A 19,144-nucleotide genomic window follows, 5' to 3' on the forward strand; every position below is an offset into this window, starting at 1 on the left:
GTAGAGACCCTCTACACAACTCATCTTAGTTCCTCATTGTAAGATCTGTCATTCAGAATACTTCAGTACCCAATTTCTATGGTGCTGCAAGTCAGAGAAACCTAACTTAAACTAGCTTAGGCAAAAGCATTTATTTTCAAAAAACTAGTGTTTTGTGCCCAAGAACATGGTGGAACTTGAGAAAACTGGATCTGAGAACTTGCATGCCATTGGGACTCTCTACCTTTCTGCTCCTTTCTGGTTTGCTTCATCTGTTCTCTCCCTCCCCAACCCCATCTGTCTCTCCTTCCCTCTGTTCCTTTGTGTTTCACCCTCCCCCCCCACTTCTCTCCTTTCCTTTTATCTCTCCAGACAAACTTCCAATGCTTCTTTAATCTTTTTCATAATAAATTCAGTTTTGACAGTTCTCAATATTTGCAGTTTGTAACTCAGGTCACCATCTTCTTCAGTTCCTTTCCAGCCTAGCCTCTTAGTTCCAGTTCCAGTGTTCCTAGGGACTTGCCCTCACCAACCTGGCTTTGGTTGGATGCTAATCCCTGCACCAGTGATCTGTTGTTGCCAGAAGCTTCATAAGATTACCACAGTGAAAGGCAGCTCCTACCAGAAGGGTGCCATCCATACAAAACAAAGAAGCCCACCATACTAACATTTATGGATACAAGTAAAAAGATAAGTCTGCAAAGTAGATAGCAAAGCTCCTGTCAGAGAGATAGAAGGAAAACCAAGATGGGCCAGGACTTAAGGAAAGTCAAGAAAGGACAGAGATTCAAGAAGGAAGGAATAGTCAACAATTCAGAATGTCCCAGAGAGGTCCAGTAGTCTGAAGAGAAGGAACCATCAGCCTTAAGAGCAAGGAAGTTGTTGGTTATGTTGGTGAGAAATAGTTCCAGTGGGCAGTAGAAAAATGGAGATGAAGTATATAGTGGAAGCTGGATTTTAGTGGTTTCAAGAATGAGTAAGAAGCAGATAAAATATAGATGATTCTTACAAGAGAACTTACTAAAAAAAAATATGAGTAAGGAGAATAGATACAGAAAGACGTGGAGTCAGAGAAAGATTTTTTTAATATTTAAAAATCTCTTACATGAAGCCGGGTGTGGTTGTACATACCTATAACCCCAGCTACTAGGGAGGCTGAGGCAGGAAGATCACAAGTTCAAGGCCAGTCTCAGCAACTTGAGATCTTGTCCCAAAATAAGTTTTTAAAAGGCTGTGAATGTGGCTCCGTGTGGGAATGTGGCTCAGTGGTAAGTGACCCTAGGTTCAATCTCTCTCTTTTTTTTAATATATACTTTTTTTAGATGTTGATGGACCTTTATTTTATTCATTTATTTATATGCAGTGCTGAGAATCGAACCCAGGGCCTCACACATGCTAGGCAAGTGCTCTACCACTGAGCCACAACTCCAGCCCCCTAGGTTCAATCTCTAGTACCACACACCAAAAAAAAAAAAAAAAAAAAAAAAAAAAAAACTCCTATGTTTTTTTTTTTTAATATTTATTTTTTTTAGTTTTATTTCGGTGGACACAACATCTTTGTTTGTATGTGGTGCTGAGGATCAAACCCGGGCCACACGCATGCCAGGTGAGCGCACTACCACTTGAGCCACATCCCCAGCCCCCTCCTATGTTTCTTATATGGACAAATACTGATGGGAAGGAATCAAGAGAAAAGATAAACTTGATAGCTGTTTTTGTTGCTACTTACCCTCTGCCCTGGGCTGTACAGACAGGCAAGCAGGATCAGGGACCAAAGCTAAAGCCCTGGCAGAAGGTGTGAAACATTTCAACCTTTTTTTCCCCATAGTAGAAACTAGAGAGAGAGGAGGTACCTGGTCCCGGTATTGGGTGACCTGTCTTGTGGCTCAAGGAGCCTCTAGGAGCTTGAGGATGTACCTAGACAGAGAGGCCCTTGTGTGAAGAACAAAGAGTCACAAGACTGGAACCAATCCTGGGCCCGTGGGGGCAGGATGGGCACACAGCAGCTACACTCAAGGATAGGCAAACTTGCCATGTGTTCTGATTTCCCCATCTCAGAACCATGCCAATCGCTGTCCCCCACCCACCCACTCCCTCTCATCATCCCTGCCAAGCTGTCACCTTCTTTCTCAGCTCCACTTCCCCACATCCTTAGCTGCTGCCCCCGCCTTCTGCTCTCCCCATCCTTGAAGCTGGCTCACCAAGGTTACTTTCACCTTCTTGTCATATCCAATAAATATTTCTTAGTCCTTATCTTTGTTGGCAACATTTAAATTGTTGATTTTTTTTTTTTTTGTAATGAGGATTTAACCCAGGTATGCGTAACCACTGAGCCACATCCCAGCTCTTTTTATTTTATATTGGAGACAGGGTCTCAATAAGTTGCTTAGGATCTTGCTAAATTGCTGAGGCTGGCCTTGAATGTTCAGTCCTCCTGCCTCAGCTTCCCCAGTCACTGGGATTACAGATGGGTGCAATCCTGCCCAACTGTTGATCCCTTTTTGAAACTCTGTCTTCTCTTGTCTTCCATGAAGGCGCTTTCTCTGGGAACATTTATTCCTCCTCCTAAAGTGACAGCTCTTATTTATGAAGCACCTAGACTGTGTTGGAGTTTTACATTCCTCATAGGTAATTCTCACCTGAAGGCAAGACAGGTCCAGGAAACTGAAGAAGAGGAAACTGAGGCTCCATGCAACCAAGGGTTTTTTCCTAAGGCCCCATAGCAACAAGTGATAGAGTCCAAATTAGAATTCAAATTTGCTGCACTGCCCTCAGCTCCAACAGCTCTCTGCCTGCTCCATGACTTCTTTAATGGGCTGTGCTCTCTGCAACCACTGTCCTCTCTGTTAATCTTAAGTGAGCTCCTCTGTGTCTGTGGCATCAGTGCCCATTTTTGTGCTGACAGTTGCTTTAACACTAATCCGGACCTCACTGCCAAGTCCCACACTGCGATTTGTTGTTGCTATTGCTATTGTTATTAAGAACTAATGTTTATGTAGTGTTACAACATGACAGGCACTGTGACAATGTCTTTATATGCATCATTTCATTAAACGCTTACAACAACCCTAGGAGGCTGGTACCGTTACCCTATTTTCCACTTAAGGAATGAGCATTAGAGGGATTAATGAATTTTTTCCAAGGTCAACAGGTACCCAGGTTTGTCTGACCCCAGTGTCACTGTCTTAACTGCTAACTATATGCCCTCTGCCAAGAGGTCCCATTTGTACCTCATGCTTGAAATGGCTGCCTCTGCACCTGTCTGCCCCTTACTCCTGTGAGACCATAGGCAATTGATTGAATGTCTGAGCCATGGTTATTATAAACTTTCCCAAAGCCTGATTTCCTGTGATGAAAATTTCTTTTTCTTTTTCCAGCATTTTTTATTTGTTCGTTGTAATGACAGTTTCGGTAAACAATTTCCTACCATCTCCCAGTCAGCAGGATTGTACAAGACTCTTTTTTCTCCCTTCCTTTCCCACCTCATATTCATTAAGATGTGAAGACTATGTACTCTGAAAGTACTGTTCTCACCGACCAGCCCTAGACTTTCTCCTGCCTGGATACAGCAAGAAGCTGTTCTTGGACTTTCCACATCATCAAGAATCCCTTCCTCAGGTTGCTCGGTGTTCTCAGCCACCTTGGGTTCTCCTTCTCGTTCCTCCTTACCTTCTTCTGCACAGCTCCCAGAGCAGTCTTTCCAAAACACAAAGCTGCCCAGGTGTGACCAGTTCCCTCAGCTCTTAACTCCCAGGAAAAGCTTTAGAACCTCAGCCTGGCTTTCAAAACCCTGACTGGCCCCACCTTCTCTCCAGCGCCAGGTCCCACCCAGCCCATTACTAACCAGAAGAGAATCTGTACCCTTCCTGGCTCTCTCTCCTGTCTTTCCTCCTGCCTTTCCCTCCAGGGGTGGTATGAGGGATATACTTTGCCTCTCCACAGTCCCAGTCAACCTCCTGCTGGTATATGTTTTTCCCAATAATGATGGGCCTGGAGTCATGTGTACTCAGGTGTGCAAAATCAGTAATGCTTCTCTATTTTATAAAAACTATATGGTTGCCCAATAAGGTGAATATATTTAATGCTATAGAACTTTAAACTTTTAAATGGTTGAAGTGGCTAAAACTAAGTAATAACTCTTCTCCCAGGTTCTAGCTCCTGGAGGTAGTAGGAAGGTCATTATTGAGATCCCTCCTCACCCCATCCTCCCCAACTATGGAGAGGTCCTTATTTTATGCTGCAATTTACGTGATCTTTGCTGATATGCCTCAGATTGGGGAGCTCAATGCCCAGGATTCTCTGTTCTAAGCCTACGGATGCTCACTCCTGGGGTACTTCTAGGGGGTATTTGGTTGTTCCCTTGCCCATATAAACACAGATTCCCTCTCTGTTTTGAAGAAAGACCCTCTGAATTACTTTGTCTTTTCTCTCCTCTCTATAGTATTATTCCTTCAAGAAGCTTAGGCCTGGGCTGGGGATGTGGCTCAAGCGGTAGCGCGCTCGTCTGGCGTGCTGCCCGGGTTCGATCCTCAGCACCACATACAAACAACGATGTTGTGTCCGCCAATAACTAAAAAATAAACATTAAAAAATTCTCTCTCTCTCTCCCTCTATCACTCTCTCTAAAAAAAAAAAAAAAAAAAAAAAAAAAGCTTAGGCCTGGGTCTGGGGTTATGGCTTAGCGGTAGAGCACTGGCTTAGCGGTAGAGCACTCGCTTAGCACATGCAAGGCCCTGGGTTCAATTCTCAGCACCACATAAAAATAAATAAAGGTATTGTGTCCAACTACAACTAAAAAAATAAATCTTAAAAGAAGAAGAAGAAGAAGGAGAAGCAGCTTAGGCCTGCTGAGCACAATAAGCCTGTAATCCTAGCAGCTCAGGAGGCCAAGGCAGGAGGATGGTGCAAAGGCAGCCTCAGCAAGTTAGTCAGGCCCTAAGCAACTTAGTAAAACCTTGTCTCAAAAAAAAAAAAAAAAAAAAAATATATATATATATATATATATATATATATGAAAAGGTCTGGGGATGTGGCTCAATGATTAGACACCCCTGAGTTCAATCCCCGCTAACAAACCAAACCAAACAAAAACTGCTTAGACTCCCCGAAGGCCAGAATCAGGAAGATGTCTGAGATTGACATTGATGCCTTATGCCTGAAATACTCCCCACTAGGAGCTAGGGAGAAAAAAGGGCCAGCTTTCTGCATGAGATAGGAAAGAGAAAACTGGGTCTGGAACAAAACTCAGTTGACATCTCAGTAGATTATCCTGGCCCACCAACCCTTGCCTCAGGGGGTCAAATCCCTTGAGGGCATAAACCAAAAGGTAGCCTTTCTTGTTACACTGATAAGACACAAATATACAGCTCACAGAGCAGAGACACACATTATACAAGCAAATACATATGTACAGGCAACAACAAGCATGTGCAAAGACAAACATACCTTCAGAGTCACAAAACAGGGTTAGTAAATGTGTTTTGAACCAATGACACTGATCAGTTTTCTAGGACTGGAAGAATCTGTGTATGTGGAAGACAGTCTGGTAGGAGAGAAACCTAGATAGAAACAGAGAAGGGAGCTGGATGCGGCCAGCCTGCACAACTTAGTGGGACCCTGTCTCAATGTAAAAAAATATAAAAAGGGCCAGGGATGTAGCTTAGTGGTAGAGTACCACTGGGTTCACTCCCCTAGTACCATAAAAAGAGAAGAAAGAAGGAGAAGAGTAAGAAGAAGGACAAGAAGAAGAAAAAGGAGGAGGAGGAGGAGGAAAAGAAGAAGAAAAATAGAGATCTTGACACTAAGGAAAGAGAGTAATAGATATTTGTAAGGTTCCTACTACTTGCCTAACCCTCACTTATTCATCTATTCATTTATCAGTTACTAAGCTGGGTCATTTTCTGGGCACAGACCATGAGATAGAGTGAGACCTATCCATGAGCAACTATGACAGAGTGGCAAGTGCTGCAATGGGGGACACACATCCCAACTCTGGGAAATAGTGGAAGGTAGGAAGTGTCAGGGAAATTTGAATCAAATGTTGAATAAGTAGGAGTTGGCTGGATAAAAGAGATGGATTAGGAGGTCAACTTGGGCCAAGGGAAAAGCACATAGGAAGGTATAAATATTAGTTTCCTGTTGCTGCTGTAATAACAAATTACTATAAACTTAATGGTTTCAAACAACACAGATTTATCCTCTTACAGTCTGAAAGTCAGAGGTCTGAGATCCATTTCAGTGGGCTAAAGTCAAGGTGTCTGCAATTCTGTGTTTTTTTTTTTTCTTTTTTTTCCTGTAGGCTTTGAGAAGAGAATCTTTTTTCTGCCTTTTCAGCTTCTAGCAACTTCTAGCTGACTATACACCTTGGCTCATGGACCACTGCCCTATCCTCAAAGCACATCACCCCAATCTCTGCTTTCACCATCCAGCATCTTCTGTGACACCCCCTCCCTCTTTCTTATCAGAACCATTTTTGATAAGATCAGGTCCATCCAGATAATCTGGGACAATCTTCCCATCTCAAGACCCTTAATTTTATCACATCTGTAAAAGTTCCTTTTGCCATATAAGGTAATACTCTCAGGTTCTGGGGAGGGCATATTATTTCACAATCTTAAAAATGCCCTTTAATGTAAATTTAGTTATCCCCAGATTGAAGATGAGGAATCTGAGGCTCATGGATGTTAAGTGATTTGCCTTTAGACCTAGATGGAGACATGGGTAAACACTGTAAAAGTAGACTGAAAAAAAAAAAGATACATGCTTATTATTAGTAAGTTATCTATAAAGCATACAAAAGAATACAAAGAAAAATACAATAAGTCATTCAATCATACCATCCAGAAATGATTGGTGTTATATTTAGTAAGCATATTATATGTATAAAGAATCATTGAGAAAGACAAGAAGAGAGAGACAGGTGCAGAGAGAGATCCAGACAAGTTAAAAAATATCTAGGAATAGGGCTATTCTTATAGTCCTAACGGGACATGCTATAGAGGCTATTTTTATTAATCCAAAAGTAGAAAGTGTACTTTTACTTGAATTTAATAGAGGAAAAGAAACTGAAGATGAAAGAATAACTGAACCTAAGCTAAGTATTACTTCACCTCAAAAAAACAGTCATTCCTCTTGAGTTTAGAAAAATGATTTTGATTAAGAGGTTGGAGGAGGATTTTTATTATGATGTTTCAAATTTATATACTATTAATTGACTCTGAACTATAAAAGAAAATGTGATCAGTACTCTGCCCTCCTTTCCACCCCTCTCCACTCCCGATTATGTTGCCAACGTTGTTTTTACTCTATCGGGATTTATAATATTTACATTCTGTTCTGCAACTAAAACTCCCACAGTTTAATCTTAACCAAAATGGAATTAATGTCACCACCAGTACTATTACCATAGATCTCTCGTCCTCAGCTCATGGTTTTGATTAATTTTTTGGCTGACTGGATTTTGTCATGGATAGTTTTTTCTTTTTCTTTTCTTTTTGTACTATTATCTTTTTATTTTTATTTTTTGTGGAAATGGGGATGGATCCCAGGGCTTTGCACATGCTAGGCAAGGGCTGTACCACTGAGTTATATTCCCACCCAGACCTTTATATTTTCATTTCAAGACAGGGTCTCACTAAGTTGCCTAGGCTAGCCTTGAACTTCTAGTCCTCCTGCCTCAGCCTCCCAGGTAGCTGGGATCACAGGCATGCAAGATATTGCTTCATTATCTTAGTGTTGATCAAATGTTACCTTGGAGAAATTTGACAGTAGATTGCGTTTCCTCCCATTGTAAGTGACTTATTTTTTCTGCCTAGGTGCCTGAAGTATTCTTACTTTATCCTCAAATTTTGGTAACTAAATCAATGTGTTTTAAGGTCAATTATCCTATATGAATTTTTCTGGTATTTGGTGTGTGTCTTTTCAAGCTGACTATTCAGTTCTTCATTCTAGGGAATTTCTCCAGTATTTCACCTTAATATCTTTTTGTGTTCCATTTTTGAAACCTCCACTTTAGGGCTGCTAATAGTTATACTATAGTAGCTTGTCTTCATCCTATTACCTTCTCTCTAATTGCTTTAATATCTTTATTTTTTCCCACTACATTTACCCTCAATATCTTAAACCTTTCCTACACATTACTTTGATTTTTAGATATATCTATTCTGCTTTGCTGTTTCTAGTTTGTTATATCTGTAATATTATTTGGGGCCTCTATCATTCCACCCCCCCCCCGCAGTTCTCTAATCTCTGCGTCCATCCCATTCTGTTGTTTTGTCACCTTGTCCTTGAGTTCTTTGGACTATTGATTTCATACTATAAATAAGACCTTCTTCGACAGGAAGGACTTGCTAGAAATCTGCTTTTATTTCTTCAGTTGTATTTTCTTCTAGATTGGGTTCTTTCTTTTGCTGGCTCCCTTCCTTCTCTCCCTCCCTTCCTACCCTAGCTTTTTGCTTCTTGCTTGCCTGTATTTTGGCAATGGTCTTTGTGCCTAAAGGCCATGCCATTTCCGTTCTTTTCTTTTTTCTTCTTCTTTTTTTTTTTGTCTTTTTTGGTACTGGAGATTGAATGCAGGGGCGCTCTACTTCTGAGCTATATCCCCAGCCCCCCATTTTTTATTTTTTAGATTTTTTCCCCCAGCACTTTTTTTAAAAATATTTTTTATTTTGAGATAAGGTCTAAGTTGTCCAGGTTGGCAATGAACTTGCTAACCTCCTGCCTCAGCCTCTTGAGTAGCTGGGATTACAGGTGTGCCACTGTGCCTTGCTTTCTTTCCTCTTTTATCTGTCATGGTTTATGCTTAGCAGACCTTTGTTGAGTCTCCTTGGAAGCTAACTATTGAGTTCTTTCTTTCCTTTTTTTCCCTTCCTTCCTTCCTTTCTTTTTTTGGTTGTTGTTGTTCTAGAAATTGGACCCATGGTTTTATGCATGCTAGGCAAGCATTCTGCCAACTAAGCTATTCCCCCACTGTGGCTGTTGCTTTCAAAACACACCACAATCCCAAAGCCTGAGGATGACTTGACTGGGGCTCCTGCTGACCTTGAGTATTGTCCCTTCTCTGAGACTATGTCAGATGTCTTGTTCCACCTGGGAAGTGAAGCATATTCCATTCCTATAGGCTTGTCCCTTCCCCACAACCTCAAGCCCATTCCCTGAAGGATGCCAAGTGCTTGCCTTTGCTGAGGTCTTATGGATGAACATGGTGGCTTCTGTGCAAAAAATAATAATAATAATAATAAATAATAATACCAAAATGTTTCTAAGCCTTACTAGTCACCTCCACTTCTCTCAGATTCTACAAGTTACTAGTGAGAATTCTTTTTATTGTTATTATTTTTTTAATTTTTTATTTTGTTTATCTATCTTTATGTGGTACTGAGGATCGAACCCAGTGCCTCACACATGTTGGCAAGAGCTCTGCCACTGAGCTACAACCCCAGGCCCTAGTGAGAATTCTTATTATCTTATTGTCTTACCCTTTCTCAGTGCTACTTTTTGGAATAATTATGCCACTCACTTATTGTACCAGAATCTTCTGTTATTTTCTTTAGCTATCGTATTTAAAGGAATTTAGTTTGCTGCAGCATTTTTGTTTTGGTTTTTGTTCATTTTATTAGTGGAGTGGGGTGGAAAGTTCTGTGACAGCTTCACTTTTTTTGTCCTATCCTAGAAGTCCCCAATCTTGTTTTATCTATAATTCTTCCCTGAGGCTACCCTCATCTGGGCAAGACTCTGGCAGCCCCAGTCCCCAGCACTTTCATGTCCCCGCGATGAGACAAGGCCCCCCAGAACTAGCATATAGTGGGTGTTTAGTCCATGGTAGAGAGGGGATGAGCAGGGAGTATCATGGAAACCATATCAAAGGGACCTCAGATGCTTCACAGGGGCATCATGAGTAGAAGCGCATCATGAACCAACGTGTGGAAGTAGGAGCACAGCAACAATTATTAAGGAGCAGGGAGAACCCAGATGAAGCAGTAGAGAAGTGAGAGATGTCAGGCAGAAAGAAGCCCACAGGCAGGTACAGAAGCTGCTCTCAGTGTGACTAGAGCACTTAGCTCTTATGTCTGGAATCTCAGGGAAACTTCTAGAGGGCAAGGAAGTCTGATTCTATCTCTCCTCCCATCCTCACCCTTTCTCAGTGAACCTTCTTTGACTCCTCTACTCCCACTGCCTCCTTGTGCTGGTGAATTCCATCAGGTTCCTACTGTGTTCCCCACAGCTACAGGGAAGGCCTTGGCCTTGGTCACACCAGGCATTGTCTATTAAAAGCCTTTCAAAGACATAAAAACGGTGCACAGTTGCACACCCTCTCCATGATTTGCACACAGGGCACATGCTATTGTGGACACCCTTTGAATACAGTCCCACCCGTCTGGCTCTCTCTCTCTGGGGCCATTTCTTCTGAATTGCCTGAAACTTGCTCTGCCCCCTGGTGGTCACTCCCCAAGCCGCTGCCCTTCTAGAAGGACTCTATCCTTGGCCTGGTCCCTGCCCAAACTTCCGGCCCAAAACAGCCTCTCCCTTCAAAATGACCTGCCAGTCTAGGCCCCTCAAATATCCTCCAGAAAGATTGCCCACTCAGGCCCGTGTAGTCAACAAGGCCTTCTCAGACAGGGTGACCAACTGTCCAGCTTACCTGGGGTGAAAGGGTTTCCCAAGAATTGAGATCTTCAGTGCTAAAACTGGGAAAGTTCCAGGCAAACTAGTACCAGGTGGAGATCCTATTCCTTAGACACATGTTCCTTCAGATGAGTTTTCCTTCAGACTAAACCCACCAGATCTACCTCCTCAGACTGACCCTTTCAAACAAGAGCTCTTCAGAAGTATGTCCCAGACCAGCTTCCCTCATATTGATCCTGATACACAGGCCTCTCACACTCCCCTTCAGATTAGCCTTCCTTATTATCAGAGTGGTACAATCAAATAAGGTCCTTCCCACACCACTCCTCAGATCTCCTTTCTCTCTTCTCTTCTAAGGAAAGGTAAGAGTGGGAGGGTTCATGCCCCAATTCTTCCTGTTCCTAGGGCTCTAGCCTTGCATTCCCAGACAGGTGGCACCTTCTGAGGGTCCCAAGGCTCTGGGCTATGGGCAGAATGGACACATGGGCCTCGGGACATAAAGACATTCAGGTTCAACATGCATAGTTGGGATTTGGAACCACGTATTCTGTTCTTCCCACGTGAGAATGAACTTTCTCAGTGTCCTGACCTATAGAGGTACTCAGCTTCCCTGTTCTGGGGAGTTCTCGGGGCCAGACACTTCCCAGGAAGGGGTCCTGCCTAGTGGTTCCCTCTTTCATAGGTGGCTGCCAAGATGCAGATGTGGGATTTCTGTGCTGATAGCCACCAGCCTGGAAGCAGGAATGAAGGGCAGGCAGCTGGCCGAGAGGGGGCAGCAGAATCCAGGACAGGCCCTGGCTCAGGCCAAAGAGGAGCAGCGGCCACAGGCTGGGGTCTGACCAGGGTGGGAACACACAGAGGGAGGCCAAGAATTTAATGAATGATAGAGGTTGAGGGAAGAGATGGAGATGGTTATGGGGATATGGAGACAGAGAAAGATCCAGAGACACAGAGATGAGGTTGGAAATACCTGCGGAGACTGAAACAGATGGGGGTGTGGTGGGTGGGGAGAAGGTGACAGAGACTGGAAAGATACAAAGATGCAGACAGAGAAACAAAGAGGGAGAGACAAGATGAGACAAAAGAGAGACATATCGAGAGACAGAGATGAGTGACATACAAAGATAGAGACCAAGACAAAGGTATATTCAGAGAGAAATGGGACAAAAAGAGACAAATATAGAAATGGAAACAGGTTCAGCAAGAAGAGAGAGATAGAGAGGGGTCTAGAGTGGTAAGAAGGGAACAGAGCTATGCTGGGCAGAGATCTGGTGGCCAGAGGCTCACAGAACAAGATGTAGAGGGGCGTCCCCAGCCCCAGTGTACCTTTTTGGGGAGCAAATAGAACTAGTGCACTGGAAAGCTGGGCCACTGAGCCACTTTGCACATTGGCTCTGGGAGCCAACCTTCCCATCCCCTTACCCCTCAGTAGTGTTTTAATTCTCTGGGATCTGTTTTAGCTCCAAGAACTGATGTCTATACTTCTCCCCAGCTCCCCAGAACAAGCGTAGGAAAGGGATGTGAAGGACAGTACTCAAGGGAGGCAGCAGCAGACAGCAGCCAAGACCCTCCAAGGCGAACAGCCTTTGTGAGGTTGAGGGGCCAGGACTTGCAAGGAGGGATAATCACAGAGGCAAGGACACTGCCTTTCCAGCCACCTGGGGCTGGGGACAGAACTGGGTCTCTCTTAGCACTGGGTGCAGGGAGATACCCCTGTCTCCCCTCCATCGGCCTCCAAGTCTCCAGCAGGCCCCCTCCCCTCCTTCTGCCCTCTCTTCTCCAGGCCCCACGTAATTGCTTTCCCATGTTGCTAATGGAGGCCAGATTGCTGGTGCCCAAGCCCTGGGTGGGCGGTGGGTGAGTCAGGGCTGACCAAGGCTCTCAAGGCAAGATGGCAGCACAGGCCAGAGACCCTCTGACTTCAACCCAGCTACCCCAAAGATAGAAGAGGACGGAGTTCTAACACATCCCAGGAATGCAATGTACTTGGCAAAAGAGTTGGCAACCCCTTGCTCTCTCTACCCCTGCTGGATCTGGAGTGCTGATTCCAGCCTGAACCACACCTCACAGGAGCCAAAATGGGCAGAACTGGGGATTAGGGCAGCGGCAGATACGCAGCCTCTTTTCAGGATATCCATCCTGGGAGCCTCTTCCTGTGAACCAAGAGAAATGCACTCCCACAGCTGGAGCTGTTCAGCTTGAAAAGCCACAGGCCTCCCTGTCACCAGGCCTTTGCTTCCCACAGGCCCACCTGGAACACCTTCTCTCCTCTGGCCTGGAGGAGAGCCAGCCACCTTCACTCTGCAGCCCTTCACCTGGGCCACACTCAGGGTGGGTGCCTTGTCCAGGCCTGAGTTGTCAGTTCTAGGCACTGTACATACCCCTCCTGAGGCATGGGTCCAGGTGGGCCTGGTAAGACCAGTGAGGAGTGTCCACCTTCTGAGCCTGGTGTGAGGAGAAAGGTTTGATTTGGGTGGCTATGGGGATTGTATTGGCATCAGGGGATTAGTAGAGGTATGGTGCCCAGCAACTGCTATAGGGCGTGTGCATCAGGGTGGACGTGTCTGTGTACAGTTCAGTGTGTATGTGGCTTTGGCTCTACCTCACTTTTCCTTTCAGGCACCCAGAGCGAGGCTAAGTCTGGCTCTTCAGGCTTGAGCTCTGGCCTACCCCTTCACCCTACTCCCAGGTCAGAGGGTCTGTCAACCTGGTCCCAGCCTGGGGCATTCTCAGCTAAAGGAGTAGGGTGAGGTGTCTTCTGGGAGGGGGAGTTGGACCTGAGCAAGCCTGGGGCAACTGGAGAGACCTTGGACCCCAGGGTATAGAGCTGAACTAATGACTGGCCACAGTGTAAACCAAATCCCTGCCCTTCTCCAGCTCCACATTGAGTCCTAACTGTAATTTAACTCTGGAGGTCAACCCTGTACTCCATGATTCCAGACCTGAAGCACAGGTCCAATGCCTAGTCATGCTCCAAGCAGCTTCCTCCTCCAGGCATCCTCCCTGCCCGGCCAGGCCCAGAACACTGCTCTGAGCCCTTGTGGCCTGGCTGAGCTCTAGGCCTGACCTGCTGGCCCCCTGCACTTTCTCTTGGATGGCAGGATGATGCACACACACATGCGCCAAAGATGAGGCCTGCTTCCTCACCTTCCATTACTGCTTGGGCACTTCTGGAAGGCAGCTATGAAGATGTCCTTTGATGACCTCAGTAACCTTTAGGACTGACTGGATATTCCCATGTGGGACCAGCCCCCACCAGGACCCCTCATTTTCCAAAAATTTGCCCTTTTGGCTGTATACCTCAGGGAAGCCCAAATCCTCAAGAGAACACTATTCCCAGGTACATCTGCCTGAAAGCTGAACCGTCTCTCCCCATCTTCCCCAACCGTGGCTCTTTCCACCTCCAGGACTGCAAAGGAGGGGTCCTTAGAAGAGCAGTACCCTCCCAAAGTGGCTCTGTTCCAAGGACTCATGAAATGGTGACGTTTAATGAGAACCCCCCCACCCCTCCCACCCCTGTATATACATCTATAAAAAATTCAAATACAGCAAGTTACCATTGAGTCAGACTAGAAGGGACTGACAGGGCATTAAATACTGTGGGGTAGGACAAGGTCAGGGGAGGGTCATACAAAACAGGGCAGAGGTGGGGATACTGAAAAGTGTGGGCACTGGGGGGAGGGGGATGGCTGGGCCCCCCCAGCGTCAGGAGCTTATAATCTGATGGTGGCAACAGAGACCCTGGGACAGACAGGAGGCTGGGGCAGGAGGAGGAATTGTGAATGTGAAGGGCTCCCCTCAGGCCCCCCAAGGGCTCCTGGGAGTCGCTGGCGTTGGAGGGTCCAGCCCGAGGAGGCAGGTGAGGGGAGGGTCTTTGGTGGGTGGGTTAGCTGCATGGTCCTCCTCCCCTGAAGGTGGGAGGAGGGCCAGCTTGGTGTGGCGGGGCTAAGGGATGGCAGGCCCGGGCCCGCCGGGGTCTCTACAAATTGTTTCTGAAGAGAATGCAAAAGGTCCTCCTGCCCGTGTGCAAAATAGAAACCGGGGTCTGCAGGCTCAGCTCCGGCCTCCTGCTCCTCTGCAGTGCTCTGGCATGTCCTCATGGGATGCCGGGCTCTGGGGAGACAGGGCAGGGGGCTGTGAGGGATGAGGCTGGGGTAGGAGGGGGTCCCCTCAGGCTTCCCTCTCCCACCCAGCCTCACTCAACCTACCAGATCAGGAGACTGTTGGCAGTGGCGGCAGCGGCAGCCAGGGCCAGAGTGATGGGGACACTGATCAAGAAGGGTACCGAGGGTCCTCCGCCGCTGCCCAGCTCCCCAGGGTCACAGATCTTCGTGGTGGGCGGGGGTGCCAGTGAGCTGGTAGTGCTGGTCGTGGTCTCTGGGGAGCATGGGGGAAACTCAGGGCAGAGCCAGGGCTGGGGTCTCACCCAGATCTGCTTCTTACATCAAACTGTGCTGCCTCCCCCATATGATGGCTCCTGGCTTGTCTCTCAAACGTCCTTGCCCACTAGGCAGATCCTGCTAAGGCTCATAGATGACCCTTCCACCCAATAATCACTAGCAAGGATGTTTAGAGAGCAAGGACCAGGAACACAGGGATTGGACAGACAGGAGTGTGGCAGCCACAGAGTGTGTGTAGACCCTTGGAGCCGAGGCTCCCGGTCCTGGGAGGAGTTGGAAGGAGGATAGAGCCAGGCCACAGAACAGGCCAGCTGACAGCACAGATGCAGGGACAGAGGGCGGGCTCACCCGGGGCCTGGGCCTCGGTGGTGAGGTGTCGTGGTTCCTCAGTCCAGGGGGTGGCATGAGCAGCCACGCTCCAGTCGCTCCAAGTCCCAATCTCATTGTCCTTGGCTGCCACCTGGATAATGTACTCCTTCCCAGCGTAGGCATCTGTGATGGTATGTGCTGTGCCATCAGACAGCTCCACCTGCAGCCAGACCACAGGATGAGGGTTAAGGACACCTCTGGGGGTCAGGAGAGTGAGGTACCCCCTACAGAAAGGGAGGACACTTGGGAAGAAGGGAGTGAAGACAACCTTGAGAGACTGAGGGCTTCTCTGATTGAGAAGGAGGACACTGAGAATATTCCTGCAAGAGAAAGACGCTATCTCAGAGAGCCCAGGGATGGAAGTCATTCCTGCAGGAGAGTAACTAAACCTTGAGGGAAGCTAGAACTCCTGGGGACAACGACAACACTGCTCAATGGCTATGATGCTGCTGTTGTCCCAGCTGTCTCACAACCCCCAGCCCAAGTCCTGACCTCAGTCCCAGCCGGGAGGTGACAGGAATAATGGAGCAAGAGGTTCTCCCACCAAGCAGCAGTAGGAGAGGGTCATAGACACTGACACTGGAGCCAGCCTGAGTTCATGTTTTGACTCTATCTCTTACTGGATAGGTGACCAAGTACCTTAGCTTTCATGGGGTTTGATGTCTTCATCTGTTGGTGACAAAAATCTCTCTCTTAGGGTTATAATGAAGACTACACCATGTGGAAAGCACCAAATATATTTCAGCTGGCACTGTCACCATGACTTCTAGTTCAGAGACTAGGTTCCCTGGTGCCCAGTGCACCTACCAGCCCAGTCCCAGCTGGGCTTTCCCAGCAGGAAGACCTCAGGATGGCTATCATCCTGTCTGAGGCAGAAAGGGGTGGGAGAGCCCCTCTGGTGGCAGGACAGCTGCTTGGTTTTCTCCTGGAGGCATCGCTTCCCCACCCCCCACTGGCGGGCCCCATCCTGCTGGTCTCCCTCCCCCAAACCTCCAGCCTGGCCTGGTCTGCCTGTCCGGCGCCCCTCCCAGGCCCAGGCTAGGCTCTGGTTCATCTCAGCGGCACCCGCTGCCTCATTAAGCCGCCTCGTAAACAGGGGCAGCCGGCAGGGGCGGAGGAGGGGGCCGCTCTGGGCAATGTCTGGCTTCAGGGCTCTTTTGGTCCCTGTTCTAATCTTTCCCCAAGAAAATTGGGGTCTAGGCTACCTGACCTGACAGGCTGTGAGTACATGCATACAAGTAGGTATGTGCGTGTGTCCTCCTTCTCAATCAGATATATATAATGTATTTATGTGTGTGCATTCAGGCCAAGTGGAATAAGAAGCCCCTCCAATTCCTACTGAGCCTGTGGTACCCAGTGGGAGGCCAGGGTCAAGGTCAGGGACATATTGAGAGACACTGGGCCCAGATCCTGGGCTCAGTAAATCTTGCTCCCAGCCCTGGAAGATGAGTGGGGCCCCAAAGACTCTCCTTTCCTAGAGCTAGAATCCCAGTTCCCATCTTTGCCACCCCTGCTCTGCAAAGATCCCCTCTGGCTGAGTAGCCCCAACTCCCTCAGACCTTTTTCCCTCCTGCCAGACCCACAGACTTCCACATTCATCTTTCCTCAATGACAAAAGATAGATCCAAGGGGAACAGATAAAACTGCCACTTCATTAGTGGGCTCATGGTACCATACTTCTAGGAATATGGCCCAGGAACCCAATGATGTCCTGGCAGCCACATCTTCTAGGCCTGAACCCTTCATGCTAGGTGGTCACTGATCCCTTAATCAACTCCCTTAAGAGAAAGGCTCCTCAACTGACAGGAATTCCATAGTCACAGGCATCCACCTTGCTTTAGAGTCCTTCATCTGGTCAGCTGCAGCAGATGTCCAACATGCCCCCAGGCCTTCTAGCTGAGTTAGGACCAAAGCAGGTGATGCAAGGAACTCATGCCAGGTCCTCATGCCTCTCCCTTGACCATGCTGAGAGAGTCCCTGCCAGACATTCTGGTGCCTATTCTTTTGCAATTCCTGGTCTGTATTTTCCTCCTGAAAATCCAAGGGATGTTTTTTCTCTGCTCTCTACTCCATACCCCCTCCCCACCATACACCTGCCTCTAAGATCAAGGATTAGAGAGAGTAGATTCTGTTCAGAGCAAAACTCAAGTTGAAAAGAGTCATAAATCTAACCAACCCCAATGCCTACGAGAGCTAGGATGTGTGCTATTGGCCACATGTGTTCCCATCATGAAGCCTCCACACCTTCTTCTTCTGGAGGCTGATTCTGCCCATGGTACAGGTCAGTGCATGGGCTTTGCATGTTAGTTCTATGCATGTCTGGAAGCATGGATCCTGCTGAGAGGCACGTGTGTGCATACGTGTTCTCGTGTGTGTGGTGGGCAGCATGCCAGGTCCACTGCAAGGCGTGTGCGCCGCGACACGCGGGGCTGCTGCCTGTAGCTCGTTAGCGGGGGAGGGGGGCTTGTGAAACTAGACCCTGGTTATTAGCAATGCATTAGGCGCGGGCAGCTGGCCAGGCGGGAGGGACTCCGGACTCTGTCAGGGAACACATGAGCGTGTGAGCAGCCTTTGTGGGGGCCAGGCCCGCAACCTGGACAGGCACCCAGGAATCAAATTACGTACTTTAAAGGCCAGTCAGGAGAGGGGTATAAGGAGATGGAGATGGAGCCTGGTGGATATAAGAGGGTTTCAGGCTGACCCCAAGAGCAGCCTGGACTGCCCTATGGAGCACTCTTCTATCTCCAATCTTAGCCCACAGACCTCAAGAGTCACGGAGTACCCACAGCCCAATGGACTCTGGGCTCTCAACATGAGAGCACCCCCAAGGGGTGCCCCCAAACCCTGGTTTCTCCCAGAGCTCTCCATTATAGCTTGATTAGTATCCAAACCACAGCCTGACCACATAGTGTACCTTGTCCACTGCATGGTTCCCAGCCTAAGCCACCAATTGACCTATAACCTTAAGCTGACCCCTAAGCTAGATCTGACTTAGAAGCCCTGATGGTTGTCATAGCCTAACCTCATTCCCTGAACCAAATCTGACCACAGTGCCTATCTGACACTAACCACTAGAGCCCATCTGTGAATCCTTGAGGACAAAGACCACTGTGCCCCTTGGACCACTGGGTCCAGCACAGACCCAGAGCCTGAATCAGAGTATAAAGAGAGATACCTGGTCAGGGCTGACAGAGGTAAGACGAAAGTCTCCCTTTTAGCACTGCTCTCCACTACCCCAGGGAACCCAAAGACAGATGTGTTCCCAACAGCTCTAATGCAGTTCACTGGAAACCCCTGAGGACACCTCCCTCAATCCCCCTCAATCCCATCCATTCTCCCAGGCCCACTTTGTCCCTTTTCCCCCTGGAAATCCTCTCTGACTGCTATCAGGACCCATGTTGGAGCTGCTACCACCTGCTTCTCAAGTCAGACAGCTCTAATTCAGGCACCCAGGATCTGGGCAGGGCAGGTCACTCACATGCTGCCACTGGTCCAGGATGAGGGGCCGGTAACGCAAAAAGAACTTCAGAGGAAAGGACTCAGGGTCAGGCCAAGTCGAGGGGGTCTGCCACGTCACCTCCAGCCGACGAGGGTTGCTAGGCACTGGCCGGGCTACCACATTTTCTGGAGGGTCAGGCTTCACTGTTCAGGAGACATAGCTTTGTTAGTGCCTGGATCTCTGGGAACTATACCACTATGTCAACCCCAGCCAATGTGTCAACCTCCTCTACTACCTACCATTATCATCATCATGGTCACCATCCCTCCTTTCT

At 47.5% G+C, this 19,144-nt stretch overlaps 1 protein-coding gene across 2 annotated transcripts in view; it reads right to left on the bottom strand.

The window, feature by feature from the left end:
• Positions 1–14,121: 14,121 nt before the first annotated feature.
• Cntfr (ciliary neurotrophic factor receptor) overlaps positions 14,122–19,144 on the bottom strand; it is a 38,146-nt gene continuing 33,123 nt past the window's right edge. For both annotated transcript variants that reach the window (XM_026387942.2, XM_026387943.2), the window contains 4 exons: positions 18,850–19,013; positions 15,351–15,531; positions 14,811–14,979; positions 14,122–14,715 (listed from right to left, as the gene is read on the bottom strand). In XM_026387942.2, coding sequence (XP_026243727.2) covers position 14,715; positions 14,811–14,979; positions 15,351–15,531; positions 18,850–19,013 — 515 coding nt within the window. In that variant the 3' untranslated portion in view covers positions 14,122–14,714. The remainder of the gene's footprint in view (positions 14,716–14,810; positions 14,980–15,350; positions 15,532–18,849; positions 19,014–19,144) is intronic.

Source organism: Urocitellus parryii, chromosome 4 (assembly GCF_045843805.1).
Source record: "Urocitellus parryii isolate mUroPar1 chromosome 4, mUroPar1.hap1, whole genome shotgun sequence".
In the NCBI taxonomy this organism is placed as follows: Eukaryota; Metazoa; Chordata; class Mammalia; order Rodentia; family Sciuridae; genus Urocitellus; species Urocitellus parryii.